At 38.0% G+C, this 19,485-nt stretch overlaps 1 protein-coding gene across 1 annotated transcript; it reads left to right on the top strand.

The window, feature by feature from the left end:
• Positions 1-5,246: 5,246 nt before the first annotated feature.
• tbx18 (T-box transcription factor 18) lies at positions 5,247-15,250 on the top strand. The gene is made up of 8 exons (XM_079803701.1): positions 5,247-5,858; positions 6,726-6,900; positions 7,481-7,582; positions 8,369-8,540; positions 9,030-9,197; positions 10,097-10,161; positions 11,503-11,597; positions 12,183-15,250. The coding sequence occupies exons 1-8, from the start codon at positions 5,630-5,632 to the stop codon at positions 12,842-12,844; spliced, it is 1,668 nt and encodes a 555-aa protein (XP_079659827.1). The 5' UTR covers positions 5,247-5,629; the 3' UTR covers positions 12,845-15,250.
• The last annotated feature ends 4,235 nt before the right edge of the window (positions 15,251-19,485 follow it).

Genomic DNA, 19,485 nt, shown 5'->3' with positions numbered 1-19,485 from the left:
TGCGGTGTTATTGCAGGTGTCCAGGCAGGATGCCCGTGTGAATTCGGAGAACACATCAGACACAGTATAATTCTATTAGTCCTATACACAGATATGTATATTAAAACCATACTTGGCCTGGGGATACCGCAGCGCTTAAGGAGCATGGGACAGAGCAACCCATCCTTAAATATTAAACAACAGAGTGTGTGAGTGTATATGTGTTAATGAACTGTTAAAGAAAGATTGACGGACAAAACAGACAGCTGATGGATAGCTAGAGGGAGGAATGTTTTGTGTGTGTACAGTTCAGTAATTCTGAACTCTTTTGCTAGTTTCTTCCCAAAGTCCAGCAGTATACCATTACATTCAATTACACGGTCTAAAATGTCTAAAATAAGACTTGCTGTGTGTGGGTATGCTTATGCATGTGTGTGAGAGAGCATGAGACACATAAACACTTAACATACTGAAGAATACTGCTGTATGTGCTTCAAAAATACTGGGTGAACAACCTCTCACTTTTTTTTTATCTTTTCTTTTTTAGTTTAATTATACCAAAGGAACACACATATATATACATATATATATATATATATATATATATATATATATATATATATATATATATATATATATATATATATATATATATATATATAGGAGTTTATATTGGTATTTATTTGATCTTTAAATGTACTTGATTTTAAAATGACTACCTTTGGCTGACGTTCTTCTGTTTGCATACAGAAAGGCTGCAAATCTTTTGTAATTAACGACTCGAGACCCATAAACTGTAACAATATAAAAAAATCTTTCTTCCAACTTCAGTTAAGCACATTCAGCATATTCTAGGAAAAAGTGTCTTTTGTCTTTTGCTCCTTATTTATTCCTCCCTCTTCTTTTACTTTCCCCAGTCATTTCCTCTGAGCGACTCACTCATTCATGATTTTATTGCTTTTGGATTTAAATCGCTTTCACTATCTTTTCTCAAGAGAGTAGAGTTCATAAAAAACACCTGCTTGTGCTCTACTTTTTTTTCAACTTTTCATCTTATTCTCTTCCCCACCAAATCTGACCTACGATCTCTTTCATATTCTCTATTCAACACTTCCTCTTTCTCACTTCCTTTCTTCCTTGTGCTCCAAGAGAGGGGGTACTCTGGTACTTCATCCGTCCAGTGCTAATGTTGTCCCAAGAGGCTTGGAGACCCTCTGAGTGATGCTCACGCTCCCTGCTGTGGGTCTACTGAAAATCATTTTCATCACCCTCTAGAGGCTAAAGTGAGAAACTACCATCATTCTTTTCCCAGTCTCAACTAATCTCTCCCAAAAATATAGATGCCAACAGTCCTCAAACACTGTCACCAATAAAACCAATAGAGCTTTACTGATTGGCAGCAGAATTTACATATTCAACACATCAGAATCTTAAACCAAAAAAATAAATACAAATAAATAATAATAAGATAAAATAGGGATACCTATTGAATTCCTTAAAGACAGAAAACATTTGCTTTTTGAAAATTATAGTTTTCCCCACCAATAACCATAACCAAGTCACGAATAACCATTAAAACAACACAAAAACATAAATGAAATAATTCCAGAGAACCTGTTAATTTTTTTCTAACAAACCCTTCTTCTATTTAATGCATTAATTAATCTTCTTAACATAGGCCTAGTGTTAAAGACACAGTCTTTACTAGTAAGAATGGATCACAAAACCAGAACCATTTAGAATCAGAGTAGATTAAATGCATATAATATTGTTCACCTGGTTTGTGAGTCTTAGTCTGGTCAGATCGGTCAGTTTTTTTAAGGGTTTCGACCATCTTAAATTAGGCAAGGCCAGCATATTTTTTTTAACAGGGGCAACCTATTAAATCTAATATGTGACTAATTTATTTTTGAGCTGCAAGGAAGGACAACGATATGCCAGCTCAGCTTCCTTCCCTTAATAATTTTCTCACACAAACAAAGTTGACCTCTGCCCACGTGTGTTTCACTATACACTCCCACGCGTGACAGGTCGAAACGCGCGGCGCGGAAATCCAATGTCAATACCGGCAGAGTCGCTGGGGGTCCCTGTCCGCGCCGCCCCATAAAGACTGTCATAAATACGGTAAATACATCAGTGTATATGGTGCACGTTAAGAAATACCGCATTTTCACGGGGAGATTGACTTTATGAATGGGTTTGTGGGTCACGGATGGTTTGGCGTGTCCTTTCATTTGAGGCGGATTGAGGATGCTTCAGTGCCCTCAGACATTTATCCGCCGGTTACCGGTTCTGTGATCGGTCTTTTCCCTCATATGCACACACATAACGGTGGCAGCAGTGGGTCGCAATGGGGTCTCTCTCGTGCTTCTTTCAAAGGGATTTTTTTTTTCTTAATAGTTTTTTTCTTCCTCCCATATACCCGCGTTCCTTGCGCTGCCACTTCCGCTATAAAGCCCTTGGCTGGCTGCCACGCGGCCATTAGCACTAGCAAAATAACTGTTAACAATATGGTGCCCAGACACAGCAATTCCGACTCTAAAGTTTAACCAGCCGACATGGTTTGGGTCCAGTGATGCCAGAGGTTAGAGAGCGAGGATTAGTAAACAAACGCCTTTTACACACGAGTGCACTGCAGTCTCATCTGTGCAATAAGTGCACAGATCATTTCCAATGATGCTTCACAAGAGACAAAAAAGTACAATTAGTTTATTGTGAAAACTTGTAAAAAAAATCTCTTAAATTAAATTATGAATAAGCCTAAATTTAGCTGTGCAATGCCGAGTTAATTAAACAGAAATGTGTTAATTGCGAGCTTCGAGATAAAAAAAAGCGCTTGGGTGTCCTCTGCTTTATTATAAGCTGAAAAGGCCCGCTATTATTAGGCGCGCGTCCTTCCATTAAAGGTGCAAGAAAAACAAGAACGAAAATGTAAAAAAGGAAAGGATATGTTGGTTTGCAGAACCGGTGGACAAAAAAATAAAAAATAAAAAGGCTAAATAGTTTTTGCAATATATCATTCTATAAAGATGAAAGCATTTAAATTATGTCATTGTATGTATATAAGGTAGAAATATAAAATCAGCATTACGGAAGAAATTAAAAAATATATAAACGCTATGCAGATTATAGAGTGAAATTCAATGTCATACAAAAAAATAGAAAATCTAATTAATTAGCCTAGATAATCGTTGCATTCGTTTGCTTCAGGTTAAGACGCCAAAATGTAGGCTATATATATAATAATAGTAATTATTATTATTGTAATTAGGAGAAGGGTGTATTATTGTGATCATTTACAGCCACATTAACAGTATAAAATTGTGTCATAATTTGTTCATGAATGTAAGACAATCAAAACTCATATCTATACTAATAAATAATTTAAGTAAGCATAATCAATTAAAGGTCTTTAATAACTAATTGTAAAAAAACAGTAGTTTAAAATATTGTTACAAAGTAAATCTACAGATTTTGTTTTCCATATGTAAACAGTTTTCCATATTGAAAGGTCAGCTGCGACGTTTAGGTGCAGGAACTCTTAACCAATGGATAAAAATACATTATTGGTAATATTAATAACCTAAAATGTTACTGAAAAATACACAAGGTTTATATTGTGTGGAATTTAAATGTTAAATGTTGATTAAATGTTTAAATATTGAATGGAGTATAACATTTAGGCTATGAGCAGCCCAGATTCAAAGCCTAGGAATTTAGTAAGGCTGAATATTGTGTAATTTATTCAAAATAAATCATTAGCCCCCATTAACTAAACAAAAAACAATTCTAAACCTCATAATAATAATTCGTATTATTATTATACAAAACAGAAACTTTTATGTTTTGTGTAAGTTGTTAGACTCTGTCCCGTCACATTTAGACGACTACAATACGGAAAAATCATTTTTCCTCATATACTTTTTTACACATTATATTTTGCAGGTCAAAATAATAATGGTGGTTGCTGCAATTTGACGGGGGGGGAAAAGAGGAGGTGCAACCAAAAATCAAAAGTTAGGCTAATCTAAATTAAAGAAAAGGTGCAACACTCGCTCTAGAAGAAACAAGTTTGGACTTTATTAATCTAAAACATTTCGGATATTGTCAAGGCCGTCCTCAGACTGCAATTTGAAAATAATCAGGCGTTTGTCCATAAGTGACATTAACTGCAAACGAAAAGTGAGTTAAGATGCTGCCGCTGGCCTGCTGCTGCTGCTGGAGTGTGTGGCAAACTGAAAATATTCAAGTACGTCTGGTATATTTATCTTACGCAGATCCATATTGACATAATGAATAACTATGCGTTATACAAGTTTGACAAAATGTAAAGATTAGATGAATGTAACGCTTTTTATAAAGTGGCGATTGTCATTTGGACGTTATTTTGTATTTGTAACAATTATATTGTAATAGGCTATTATTATTTAAGAATGCACGCATCTCTCTTTTTCATTCATATTTTTAATGTTTATATTTTTCTGGTTGACATGCAGGTATGAAAGTCAAGCCGCGCTGCATGTGCTCCAATTGTCTTCACGTGCGGGTGGGACACGAATTCTCCAAATGGCAGAGCAGTAATTTACACGTTTCAAACGTCGGGAATATTAAGGCTCTGGAGCACTGTACATAAAACCCACAATATGCTCTAAAATCACATTTTATTGTGATTTTATTGGGTTGAATACATCGAATCATTGATAATGTACGCGACTTATCTGTTTATATGTGGGGGAAAAACATCTCCTAAAATAGGCAACAATTGTTTTTGGCAACCAAAAATTATATAAATAAATAAAATAGCTTCTTTGAAATCATTTGAAATATTTTTCCTCGCGAAAGGCTATTTATAATTGAATTGCAAAATGTCTAATTTATTTTCATTTTAAATGTATAAACTTGCTGTAGCCTATCAATAAATGCAAACACTTTCTTTATTTAAAAACTGTATCATGTAGGCTATTCAATTGACAATAATAGCATAATTCTATTTTGGGGGGAGGGGGGTGATTTATAGTAGCAGGAAATTGTGTCTCGTAGTAAAAATTAGTAGTTCTTGGGGACTTGTATTTAGAAACTGTAGACTGCAAGTCTCAAGTCAGGTTAGTTTGACATGTCTTATTACTGTGCAGATACAGGCGTAGATTTGGTAATAATTCTACAGGATTGGCGCACAAGGGCTAGTGAGGAGGTAATGCGGAAGCATGTGAAGCATGTGCAGCCGCAGTGTGAAAATGATCGCAATGCCGCGAGCATGACTGGAGCTCAGTGAGTGAGAGATGATTCATTCAGTCAGGCCGCTTTACCACATATGGGCGGAACGTTCCGCACGAGGGGACGAAACGCAGCGCGCCTATTGGCAGAGAGCGCCGGTGATTGACGCGAGGCAGCCCCGCCCCTCTTCTGCCCTGGTTATTGGCACTTTAACGAATCCCGGCCACTGCCTCGGTGTCTGTGCGCGTTGACAGACCGATGAGACTGTTTTAAATAGACTGTCGCTTCGTTTTCAGCGTCTTTGACACATCGCCCGTGTTAATTAGCTACTGAAGTGGACTATTCTGACTCAAGGAATGCTAGATTAAGTGCTGTTGCAAATGCACTTCTTGTGAACTTCTCTTTCCCGGCCAATCTGTCTTCTCGGTTTGTAACCATGGCTGAGAAACGACGGTCCCCGTGTACGATGAGCCTCAAAGCGCACGCATTCTCTGTAGAGGCGCTTATTGGCACGGAGAAAAAAAGAAAGCTGGAGGAGGACAACGAAAACTGTTTTGAGGAGGTAAACGAGGAGTCGAGCCTGACAGAAAGTCCGCCACCCCAGACTAGGAGAACTTGTCCCAGCACCAGGAGTTGCGAGATAGACTGCGCGAGCGACGAATCCCGTAAGTAGCCTATACTTGAGTATAACTAAAATGGTCAGAAACAGTTAAGCGCAATAATAAAATACGTCTGTATTTGCACTTATCTCGGCTGAAAAGTAACACGGTACGAAGAAAACATACACAATGTTATTCAGTATTTCTATAGCCTAGTTTTGTAAATAATAGACTGCTAAATAAATACAAACAAACACATAATTAACACTAAAGAAGACAGTCTTTGACTGAATTTTTTTTGTAAAAATATCAATACATTCTTACGTAAAAATACCAATTTAAACAGGGTTAGCAGGGTGACAACGACGAAAAATACAGTATAGAAACACAAAATAACACAGTTATGAGCCTCATAAATATGGGCACTGAGAGTGACTAATCTATTCTGTGTTTATGAGTTTGGCCACAATCATAAACACTCAAATTAACTTGCCATCACGAAAGCATAAATAGGCCTACTTGCAAAAGGACAACAACAACAACAACAACAAAAATATGGAATAGAGCTGGAAAAAAATGTGTTTTTGATTTATTTTATTGTGTAAATAGTATTTATTTTTTGAAGTAAACGAACGTTATTCTAAGAATCTGTCAGCTCGATAATGCATCACAAAGTCATGACTTAAATTCTTAATTCCATAACGGAATTATGGGGGGAAATTTAGACTATTTATAATTGCACTGTATTCCACCGCATTTATAAAGTAATAATAGCCTAGTCATGTAGCCTACTACAAATACAGAAATCCAAATACAGAATCATTGCAAATCACGTTTGCATGCCACTTCAGCACTCGTTATTGCATTAAAAAAATGTCTTGCAGACTGTTACAATATCCAATAATTAAGATAAACTCTTTCTGTCTTTCTCAGCGGAGTCTGAGGACGTGTTGTTGGATAGCCCACAACCTGCACCCCAGGGCGCGCAGCTCCTCGCGCAATCAGGCACGAGCTCCGGAGAGGAGACGCGCGTGGATTTGCAAGGCTCAGACTTATGGAAGCGATTCCATGAGATAGGAACTGAAATGATCATCACCAAAGCCGGCAGGTGCATCACACAAAACATGCTTTTCAATCCAACATTAAATGATTGGCTAAAATCACCATATTCCATCTTTACATTTGAACGTGGTAACACTATTTTCTTTTTTTATATAGCCTTGTAAAATACGCAATTTTAAAAATGTATTTAATGCAACCAAATTAAAATGCTGAAATATACAGACAGTCTCTTGTGGTTATACCTTCAGATATGAACTTTATAAAATACTGAATTAGATTGGGACGAAAATGCCGCTGATATTTTATAGCCTACTGCTCATTGTGATTTTTCTTTTACACATTTGATAGATTTTGTATTATATTCGGCCTGCTTTTATGCAGTAGCCTAGCCTACAGCTCCTTTTATTTGTATTTGACTGACAATTTATTTAAATTAAATGACTTAACTCTAAAAATATATTTGAAAAGAAAAAAAACACGTTTTTGTTTTTATACGGTTAGAAAAATGATGCCAACATAAAAAAGTAAAACTGTGCTCTCTGGAAGATTTCGCAATTCTGGATTGCCTCAATATTATGTAGTCCTAATGGAAATATAAATATAAAATGTATTTTTATCCCATGCAGGCGAATGTTTCCCGCGATGAGGGTTAAGATTGCGGGACTGGATCCTCATCAACAGTATTATATTGCTATGGATATTGTTCCTGTCGACAACAAACGGTACAGGTGAGCAATTTACGAAATTTGTCTTCCCAACTGGTGGCCGCAGGACATCCTGTTGTAGGCTAGTGATGTAGGCTATTAATTATGAATGAAACAGAGTAAAATGTGCAAACATAATATTGAGCATTTTGAACTAACCGTCTCCACAAATGGCACTCCGGTACTTTGTTGACATGTTCAGTCCGGCCTTTTGCGATGCCCTTTTGGGAGCTTGACCTCATGGACCTGAAGGTCATGACACAACGGCAGTCAAAACAAATTCAAAACGCGTTGTGTATCTGAACATTTGTAAAGACAGATTTGGGATTATGCCCCCTATTTAAAGAAAAAAACAGATTAAAGTTTTAAAATATTACTATTATTTTTTATATATAAGTACATATGTTTAAACAATGTTTTAGTAACCACAAACGCTTGAATTACAAGTCAAAGCCCGCTAAATACAGAATAAAATGAGGAAGTAGCCATAGCAACAGTAACGTTAAGTCGCTCAAGTGTTTTCCGTTCATATCAGTGTAAAACAAGTAGGCTGTTGTCATTTATTTTATTATTTACACAGCACAAATATATAATAGAAACCGTTTAGTGACTAAGAAAACATGTAGCCTAGTCTTTAAGGTCGGAGACGGTAAGAGTCACCACAAGAAATTACTCTTGCATTGCGCGCGACGAAACCCAAATACATTGCGTCTGTCCAAAACTTTACTTACAAATATTGCTTTAAAAAGTAGAGACGTTTAAAATTCACAATATGTAAAGACACTGACTATTTTTTTTCCTTTCAAAAAGGTACGTCTACCACAGCTCGAAGTGGATGGTAGCGGGTAACGCCGACTCTCCTGTGCCTCCGCGCGTCTACATCCATCCTGATTCGCCTGCTTCCGGTGAGACGTGGATGCGCCAGGTTATAAGCTTCGACAAACTCAAACTGACCAATAACGAGCTCGACGACCAAGGCCATGTGAGAGAATCTCTTATTAAGTATCCAAGAGTAATTTACTGAATGTAAATGTTTTGTTGTTGTTGCTGCTGTTTTTATTTGTACATTTGAATGAGAAAAACTGCATGTTGGGCTTATAAGGAAAACCTGTAAATACATTAAGGCTTCATAAGTTAGTTGGTAAAGCAGACCTTCAGAATTTCCTTCTGTGATCCTGAAATAAATTAAATGTTATAATTGGACAACTCTTTTCATGCACCCCATACAGATGCTAGCCATTGTCGCCCGGTGTGCATTTTGTTTTGCTGTATTATTTTAAAGGTCTAAACATGTTGTAATGTGGAGGGTTGTAAACAAACTCAATTGAAAGCATCCCCTGGGCGAGGCAGTTAAAGGCCCGTTTGGCCTTTGAAAATGGAGGCATGTGTGTTTTTATTGAGGTAGAAAACTGCTTTGGTAATTCCTTCGTTTCCCACTCTAAACACTGATGCGCGATGTAATGTTTTCCAGATCATTCTGCACTCCATGCACAAGTACCAGCCCCGTGTCCACGTCATCCGTAAGGAGTGCGGTGAAGAACTCTCGCCCGTTAAGGCGGTTCCCACTGGGGACGGTGTCAAAGCATTCTCATTCCCTGAAACGGTCTTCACAACGGTGACTGCATACCAAAACCAACAGGTAATTCCCAACACATCCTGCCATAACTGTCCTATGCACAATTTGATAAGACATCACAAAAGCTACAAATAAAGGTCAGATTTGTCAGGTTCGGTGCATTTTCTTTATATTGGATTACATTATTACAGCTTGAGTTTTATTAAACAAAAATGAACATGTAGGAAAGCCATGCCTGCCACAACAAAACCTGCCTATTTATTTTTGTACATGTACATGGGCTTTATCACTGCTTTAGACAGAAAAAAAACATTATTTTATTTTTATGTTTTTTCTTTATAATAAACCCAGTTAACTTGCAGAACACTGTTATTTAGGTTACACTGGAATGACAAATGACTTAATTTAAAAGATATATTATTGAAATAATTATACGAATCTCCTAAAGTTGGGATTTGAAGGGCTCTTGCTCTCTAAATTCATAGATCAAAGCCTCTATGAGGCTGAAGGAGTATGCGGCACTCCATAAAGGGCAATTTATTTATAAAGAGGACAGTTACATGTGTGTTTATTTACGCAAATGAATTGACTTTCCTTTGCCAACAGTTCAGAAGCAAAGTATTGATAAATTGCAACACAGGAAAAAAAGTACTTTATATATTTTCATTTGCTATAACAGATTAATACCAGAGCATGTTTTAGATACGCTAGAGCTTGAAATCTTATCATCCTTTTCATGTTAACTGCCAAGTTTTAGAAATTATGTCATCCATTTGTCTGAGCTTATAAAAACACATCACACATGTTCTCTTACACACACATACGGAAGAAAAAAAGCTTATAAAATAAACCCACACACATTGCATTGTGGGATACGGGTCACTGGCGCTAGGTCAGGGAATTTGACATTACAGGCTTTGGGTCAGTAAAGAGAATGTGTTTTGTGTGTGGATCTTTTACAGATAACAAGACTGAAGATTGACAGGAATCCATTTGCAAAAGGATTCAGAGACTCAGGAAGAAATAGGTACAATTTAATAACTGTATATGTACAGATCTTTGTTACTAATGCTTAGCTCTGGATTACAAAAAGGCTTTGCTTGCTTTTGAGTCAATGGCATTATACTACATTTTAAAAAGCTGCACCAATACTGGAATTGGGAAATGGGGCTTTGAAGGTTTTCCATTCAATTGTATTGATCACAGTTGAGTCAAGCCCATCTGTCACAGAATAGTCTTTTAGAATTGACAAAATGTGTAGTTTTTGCTTTTACCTTTTTGTGTTGCAATACAGAAGACACTTTATTACACACACTCTAGCTTTTTTTGAGAGAACAAAACGTTTTTTGTTCAACTTCTCATTCTCTTCTGACATCAGCGTAAAGTTATTTCAGGACTATCAACCCATATTAAAGGATTATCAGATCCAAAGGGAAAAGTCTTCTAGCCAAACTGACCGTACCTCAAGATTCCAGCGAGGCCCAGACAAAATAAACATAAAAACAGAGTCACATAAAAAGCCATTATTGTACAAAAAATAAATGTATAAATGAAAATACACAGCACAAAAAAATTATCTGCATCCTCACATAACACAAGATAAATAAATAATAAACGCGCAAACAGGAAATGGAGGCTGTGCAGAAATACGGCTCGAAAGCTCAGTGGGGAAGTTTAACTCTGCTCATTATTTTTAAACGAGAGCAATTTTAACACCCCTCTGAATCGCAGCAGACCACATACATCCACTTTTCCTCCGTCCCTCTGCGAGGTCTCGCAGAGCACTTAGACCGAGCCCCGTGGCTCAGTGTTACAGGAAAAGTTAAGCAGTTTGCTAAACAAACTCGGCCACTTGATAGCTCAAGTGGTGTGGCTGATAAAACTGAGGCCGAAACAAGTTGAGGCATCTTGTGTGAATTATCGCCTGAGTGGTACTGCGGAGGGGGTGGAGTAACGTCCACGCTAACAAGGCGCACCGAGCGCCACCATTACTTCCAGAAAAAGCAAGAAAATACCCCCCTCCTCCTCTCTCTTTTTCTTTCTCTCTCCTCGTAAAGCTTTAACTGTGGCTTCCTGCACTCTATGTCTGATCCCACCGATAAAGCTATGTGAAAATAATTATAGCCTTGCCGTCGCACACACACTTTATGTTCTTCATTACCTGCTCTGCTTTACTGCCCAAATATATACTGATAAGGAAAGGGCCTAGCTCTAAGATGGCTGGCAGGATTGAACACATTTTTGGAAAGGTTAGCCAGATGCAGAGCTTTTCCGTTAAGTGGACTGAGAGCTTTACTTTGTATTTGTAGGCCTATTGTGTCTTTAGATAGTACATATTTATTCATTAAATTGCTTGTGTGTGTTGTAGGATGGGACTAGAGGCTCTGGTTGAGTCGTATGCGTTCTGGCGGCCCTCACTGAGAACTCTGACATTTGAGGACATCCCTGGAATCACTAAACAAGGTACCACATGTGTGTATGTGTATGTGTGTGTGTTTCCCTTCAAATGTACAATGGGTTGTTGTTCATAAGTATTAATAAGTATTTGTAAAATAATTACAAAAGTAAGTTTTTTTTTGTTTTTTTGGAATATCTTATATGAAAATGTATGATTTTCTTTCTTCTGTGGAAATTTTTTTTTTTTGCAAACTGTCCCAAATCTTTGATAATGCAATGAAAGTCATTTGGGTCCAATGTTGTTTGGAACAACATGAAGGTAAATAAATACAGAATTTTTTTCCCCATTTTCAATTCCTAAATTTGAATTCACTTTTAATTGAGCTAGCAAACAAGATGTAGAATCGGAACTTGAATTTGAATGCTTGGAAGCAAAATTAAAGAATTCAAATAAATGAATATATTGTCTGTAACTAAAATGTATTAAGAAATTAAATGCAATAATTTTGAAATAAATGAAGAATAAATTCGATTTCATGTTTACGTTTTAACTCTATGAGATTTTGTATATTTGTATATTTTATTTTGATATTTTAGTTGATTTTATGCGTATATGTTATATTAATGATGTGTCATTATGTCTGCGCTCAGGTGCAGCTGGTTCTCACGGTGTTGTTGGGTCTTCAGCACACACGCATCTGCTGTCCTCATCCTCCTGCTCTTCCCCTACATTCCACCTGGGTTCCGGGGCGGGGCCAGTGTGCGATTACTCCACCTGCAGTCGAACAAGCCACCCTCTCCACCGCTACGCCCCTCCCCTCTCTGCAGACTCCTACAGTCGACTGGCCAGCCCAGCAGCAGATGCCTTTTCAACTAATCGGAGCTCTGCGTATGTGAGCGGGACCGAAGGTGAAGCATTCTCGTGCACACAGACTGGCCTGCCGATCCAGATCCACAGCATGCCAAGCACAACCTCCCAGCTGCAGTACCTAATGCCCAGCCATACTCATAATGCCTTTTCCACCAACCAGAGCACACAGGGATCCTATAATGGGTTCCGCCTGCACAGCCCTTATGGTCTTTATGGTTACAACTTCTCCACTTCTCCCCGCTTGGCCACCAGCCCTGAAAAGGCAGCCGCCACGCAAAGTTCATTCCTTGGCTCCTCCCCTAGCGGGACGCTGACGGACAGGCAGGTTCTATCCACTGTGGACGGTCTGCACATGCTAAGTAGTAGTCAACAGAATCTTTTTGACTCACGGACTTTGGGGCTGACAAGCTCCAACTCCCAGATGACAGCCCACATGGCTTAACCTGTGACCCAAAAACTTTGACAGACTTTAAAACTCAGCTAAGAATTTTTTCTTTGAGTATAAACTAGTTTTTGGGACTAGTCAATAGCATAATTTATAATCCGTCGGACATTCATCATTCTCGCAAGAGTTGAGAGAGGGACATACTGCTATGGCAAGCAAAAGAAACAGATGTACACAATGTAAAGAACTGAGAGAAATCTGCAATATCATTTGTTTTGAGAAAATGACAGCTGAAGATCACATTGAGGATATTTTTTTAATAGACTTTATATCTTTAAAATCATTCTGATGAAGCAGCACAGAGCATTATTGGGCACCAGGGTATTGGAAATGCCTGAAAAATCAAGCGGGGAACCTAGAAAACACTTTACTGACACACTTGCGCACAATCCTGCTCAGTTTCATGGCACGAAAGGACATCAGCCATCGGATCTCATCAAGGTTCAATGAGACCCCTGAACTGCTGGTAGGAGTGTGAGGACTTTAACAGATGACTTTTGTGAGGCTGGACTCAGCATCTTCTGGACAATAAAACAGAGTTTGGCACTTATGAGTGAGCAGACTGAAAAAAAGACAGGAAGTGGTATGAAACAGGCTTCAATGACTTGAATTTTAACTACACCATTTGCTAGGTGACAATCATCAGGTAACTACGTCGCTTGTTTGTGCTGAGGTTTTGAGCACATCCGATCGGCTTCTAATGTGGTTTAATCTGAAACGGGACAAGGAAAAAACTAAATGTGGGCTAGTGTTTACAAATTCTCTCCAAGTCGAAGGGATTTTGTCTGGATCAGCGCTGCTGTCTGAGTCTTGGAACAGACAGGGCTGAATGAAATCTGACCCAAGATGATAATTCTCACACTTTATAAATACAACCATTGGCATTCTTCAGAAGGATTATAGTCCAGGTCAGCTGTCTCACTCTGAATCCAAGACTGAAAAGAACGCTTTTCCTTTGCAGACATGTTAGCTTTTGCTAATTTACTTATTAAATGTACATTTTCACAAATATGGAAAATATGAATATTATTGATACTGTGTAAAGATTTCACTTGCACTTACGGCCATTTTAAATACTTGCATTTTAATATTCAGGCTTTTTTGCCAGAGGCCACTCTTTTGACACTTCCTCCATATTTGACTCTTGTTGGCCTGATAATTAGAAAACCCTTTGAGCCAAATAAAATATATCCATACGGCAAAGAACAATCGAGGAGTTTATGCATGTGTTTCAGCATCAGATGCTTCTCTTGGGGTCAGGCAAAGGTTCTGAATGCCTAACAAATGAAAAATACCACCAGGGGCTCCTAGAGAGGTACACACACACACACACACTAATACACTAATACACACGCGAACAGAATGCATTCATGCACATGAAAGACACACAGTTTGAACTTGCAACCTTACAGTTTAAACAATTAAATGTGAAATGAGAAAAAAGTTTGCGCTTTTGTCCCTGAGAAATAATACAATCAACAAAATTGTTCTGTTTATGTCAATCGGTAAATGAGTGTGACATTACACACATCATCTTCATGTACTTGCAATGTGGTCAGCTTAAGAGTGTGTGTGTGTGTGTGTGTGTGTGTGTGTGTGTGTGTGTGTGTGTGTGTGTGTGTGTGTGTGTGTGTGTGTGTGTGTGTGTGTGTGTGTGTGTGTGTGTGTCTTTCTCTCTCTCTAATGGAGGTTATGCTAGACCTTCTGACGGCTTCTAACTTTTAACACATAGTGAACTGCAAACAAACTAATTATGGGACTTGAAACAGGTAGTGTGTGAACTAATTTTCAAAACTTTGAACATACTCAAACAGCACTAGGAATTTGTACTAGCAGTCTAACATTGGGTCGGTCTTCAGAACCAGAACCCAGTGAGACACCTGTTTTGGACTGAAGATGACAGACAAACAGCACATGCAGAGCGAGAGAAGGTTGTTGGGTGCTTTTTTATTTTAGAACAGAGGAATGGTTGGCTTGCTATATCTCACTAACAGGTGACAGACCCCCCCACGGTTGGCAAACCTTACATACACCAATATCCTTATGCACACACACACACTCACAACTCGCATTACTGGCTCATTATCAGTAAACCTGAGGACATTAACACTCTGAGGCCATCAAAGAGCAGTGTGTGTAAAATGTATACTTAAATTATACGGTGTACATTTTAAATGGACTTCATAATAGACTAAATATTTAAACATTTACAATAATTTTTACATTATATATGCATTTTTATATTGTGTGTACATAAACACATTAAACACACGTATATATCAGTCCACTTAAATGACAGTAATCATTTAAATATGCAAATTAGATGAAATTATAAATTACCAAAGCCTGTTTATTTTTGCCCGTAATGATTTTCATATCCAGCAATAAAGTGTAATATAACTCAACTACATATGCTTTTTACATTCACTGGCTAACATGCCTTGTGGTACTGGTCATCACCACTATTCTGCCAGGGCTCTCTTTTCATGTCAGCGTGTTGGCATACGGGATCATCTTTCGGTCCCTCAGTGCCTGGCATCATCGTCTCTCCACACGGCCAGCACAGTGTTACATTTTCACACTCCTGAATTTGTCTCACAGGTCTTATAGACATCAGTTATACCCTTCTCCAGCATTTATATTGATTGTGCAAACTTTGCACATTTACATCTCTTCAACATTCAAAGTATAGAAAGTTGCAGAAAATTACGTCAGACCTTAAGTCATTAAGACCCCAAAACAACCTAGAAAAGGCAGAACATTATTCGACCGTTCGCACAAATCATGAATAATTCATTCTTGTTAAACAGCTCTTCATACGCCCATTATGGTTTGGGAAGAAAGCAAGCCTTATTTCCAACAGTGCAACCCGGGCCACATTACATAACTATGCACTGTTACATATATTCATTTGTGTGTCTCCTGGTATACTACCAAACGGTCTGACATTCAACTTCAATACCCACTAATAGTATGCTTACAGTTTACTTTAGCGAGGAGCCTCGTGTTCTGCATTGCATATGACTAATACAAACGCTGGATACTAGATGATATTTTAGAAATCCATGTCATTTGCTCTATGTTGTGGTCAAGCACTCGTGACAAATCATAAAACCATTTAATCAAATCAATGGCTATGAATTCATAGAACCTCATTTGTATGTTTTCATACAATCCGCTTACGCCCCAGTGACTCGTTTGTTTGGGATCGCCATTACATTTTCCCGTGACCATTAACCTACTAAAATTTTCTAATTTTTATCTGTCAAATGAAACAGTAAAGAGGGAACAGACAAAATTAAGTTTAAAATTTCCTTGTTACATATGTTACATGTAATTACCGAATTAATAACAGTAAATTATGCATAATTACATGCAACTAACCCTCAAGCCACACCCAAACACTATAGTACATGTTAATTAATATTACTTAAATATATAATTACACTGTAACAATGACACCTTAAAATAAAGTGTAACCATTACTTGATACTTTACCTCTGTCCCATTGTTATTAACAGGTAGTGGTTAACTTTGAGACGGCTATTATGAAATTTGTTAGTCTCAACACCAGTGGTCAATTAATTTCATCACATTAATATTGCTATTTAATGTCCCATGTTGGATGTTCCAATATTTTACATTTAGTCATTTAGCAGACGCTTTTATCCAAAGCGACTTACAAATTAGAGCAAAAGAAGCAACTAGAACAGTCAAGGGCAACAGTATGCAAGTGCTGTAGCAAGTCTCAGTTAATCTAGCTCAGAACACACAGGACAGTTTTTTTTATTTATTTTTTTTTTTTTATAAATTAGACAGACAGAAAATGAATAGAATGATAAGTGCTATTCTTGATTGGTCAGGTGCTGCTGGAAGAGATGTGTCTTTAGGTGTTTTTTGAAAATGGCTACAGACTCGGCCGCACGAATTGAGATAGGCAGGTCATTCCACCAGGTGGGAACAGCCCAGGAAAAGCTCCGTGAGAGCGATTTCATGCCTCTCCGGTATGGCACCACAAGGCGTCGTTCACTAGCAGAACGTAAGTTCCTGGAGGGTGTGTAGGTCTGAACGAGCGAGTTTAGGTATATTGGTGCAGAGCCAGTGGTTGCTTTGAAGGCGAGCACCAGTGCCTTGAATTTGATGCGAGCAGCTATTGGCAGCCAGTGCAGACTGATGAAGAGAGGCGTGACGTGCGCTCTCTTCGGCTCATTAAAGACCAACCTCGCCGCTGCATTCTGGATCAGTTGCAAGGGTTTGATAGTGCATGCCGGAAGGCCTGCTAGAAGAGCATTACAGTAGTCCAGTCTGGAGAGAACAAGAGCTTGGACCAGTAGTTGTGTGGCATGCTCTGATAGGAAGGGTCTAATCTTCCTAATGTTGTATAATGCAAATCTACAGGATCGGGTTGTTGCAGTAATGTGGTCAGTGAATTTTAGCTGATTATCGATCACAACTCCAAGGTTCCTGGCTGTCCTGGACGGAGTTATGGTTGATGAACCTAGCTGAATGGAGAGATTGTGGTGAAGTGCTGGGTTGGCAGAGACAACAAGAAGTTCTGTCTTTGCAAGGTTAAGTTGAAGGTGATGTTCCTTCATCCAGGCAGAAATGTCTGTTAGGCAGCAATATACGCCTATTTAAAGTTAATTTAGGGATTTATTCTTTCAAGGTATCTAAATTATATGTAATAGTGTCAGCTGTATCTTCACTATTAAGGTCCACAAACATAAATAACACTCTCAGAAATAGCCTATAGAAGCGGCAGTCAAAGGGAGCATGGCGAGCGCTTCCGTGTGCAGGACATTTTCACTCACATGAAAAAAAAATTCTAGCAAGTGTAAAAGGACAAGTGGACAGTGTGTGTGTGTGTGTGTGTTTGTGTGTGTTTGTCTGCTGGGTGTTCCAGGAAGAGCACCTGTGGTGTGCAGGGTCGAGCTGTGCTGGTGGTGCTGATATGTGTGAGTGTGGGGGGGCGAGAGGGTCTGCGTGACCTGTTAATGGCCTGGGGGGTATTTGATGACAGTTGCAGTAATCTGAAGCTGACTGGTGTCTCTTACACTCATTTAATCTTTGTCATCAAATCCCACTATCCATCTGATTAATTGCTACGGTTCAACCCTGTTTTCAGAGCCTTATATTTTGCCATGATGAATGTCGATCTATTGCCATATTCTTCTCTAATAATACCATAAAAATATATTACGAAAGACTTCCTCATTCCGTGAAACTCTGTTTTATGTATAGTATGTGTGTGTGTGTGTGTGTGAGAAACTGATCTCTTCTATAAACGTCTTCTCTGTACCAGGCGTCTAAACGATCTGTGGCTCGGATAAATCAAAACTGAAATGCAAATCATAGCTAAGGTCAGCTCAGCCCTCTCCGGAGTGACGCTCCAGTCAGCTCTCATCACACACTAGCACCTTCCATCACACACTCATAAAACGACAAGCAAACACAAGGTATGAAAGTGATATACTTTTATTATTTTACACCTTTGAGTAGGTTATGAGGTTGTATTATAATATTATGACTTAAAATTTTGGATGGTTTAGACTTAAATAAGCCTGTGTGTATTTTATTCATAGCCTACATGTAATATTTCTTTAAAATTTTCTTACATTTTTCATCCCTGCGCAGACTAGTTTTCATTCATTTTGGTGCAGTCAAAAGTCGTAAAAAAAAAAATCCAAATTCAGGTGATAAATATCCAAAATCCGCAGATATGTAAAAATAAATAATCACCAATTTCAGCCGATAACCAATATGGTCGTGGTATATTGTGCTTCCATAATCTATTTAATTATATATAAATACACTGCAAAGACTGTGTCAACAGTCCGCGTGGTAACAGTAGTTTTTAATCATAAAATCATAAAATAGAAGAACTAATCACAAAATTTCCAAGTCAGTGCCAATATTTCATACTTTTGAAAGACATTGATTTTTTTTTTTTTTTGAGGCACTTAGTAGCAAGTAAACTAGAGAAACTATAGAACTATAAACTATATAAATAAATAAACATAAGTATATAAGCTATAGACATTTTGAATTCCCTTTGGTGGACAGAAATTTTGATTAGAACGCTTACACACATCTGATGTTTTCTCTACAGCCAAATGTAGACAGACGCTGATTTGCAATCATTTGCTTGTAATGTCTAGTGTTTTGGTTTCGTTTCATGTTTCATGTTCTTATTTTGTCATGTTCAATGTCATGTTTCCTGGTTTGTCATGTGATTCCATTGTGCCCTCATGTGATCATGTCATGTGCTTCCCTAATCTCTTGTGTCATGTTGTCATTGGTTGATTTTGTCATGTGTGTTCTTAGTTCAGTTCTGTCATTGGTTCATTGTTTAGATGGTCTAGTATTCTGTAACAATATCCAATGGAGGCAAGTTGCAGTTGAACCCAAGTGCAGTTTATTACAAATGAATAAAACAAACAAGGACTACTTGAACTCACCCACAGTGGTAGTGAACAATACTAGATAAAGATGCATGGCAAACAAATACACAGAGACAAATGACTAACAAGACACACCTGTGAACAATCAAGACAATGAACCAGTGACAGAACTGAACTAAGAACCCACATGACTAAATCAACCAATGACAACATGACACAAGAGATTAGGGAAGCACA

The sequence above is a fragment of the Gobio gobio genome (assembly GCF_949357685.1).
Source record: "Gobio gobio genome assembly, chromosome: 21".
In the NCBI taxonomy this organism is placed as follows: Eukaryota; Metazoa; Chordata; class Actinopteri; order Cypriniformes; family Gobionidae; genus Gobio; species Gobio gobio.
Note: the sequence above shows the minus strand (reverse complement) of the source record. Positions and strands in the feature narration are given on the sequence as shown.

Excerpts from the sequence above, each read along its gene's own strand:
- tbx18 (XM_079803701.1), top strand. The coding sequence starts at position 5,630 with ATGGCTGAGAAACGACGGTCCCCGTGTACGATGAGCCTCAAAGCGCAC. Across the intron at positions 9,198-10,096 it reads CTGCATACCAAAACCAACAG|ATAACAAGACTGAAGATTGA; the intron begins GTAATTCCCAAC and ends GATCTTTTACAG. Across the intron at positions 11,598-12,182 it reads CCCTGGAATCACTAAACAAG|GTGCAGCTGGTTCTCACGGT; the intron begins GTACCACATGTG and ends GTCTGCGCTCAG.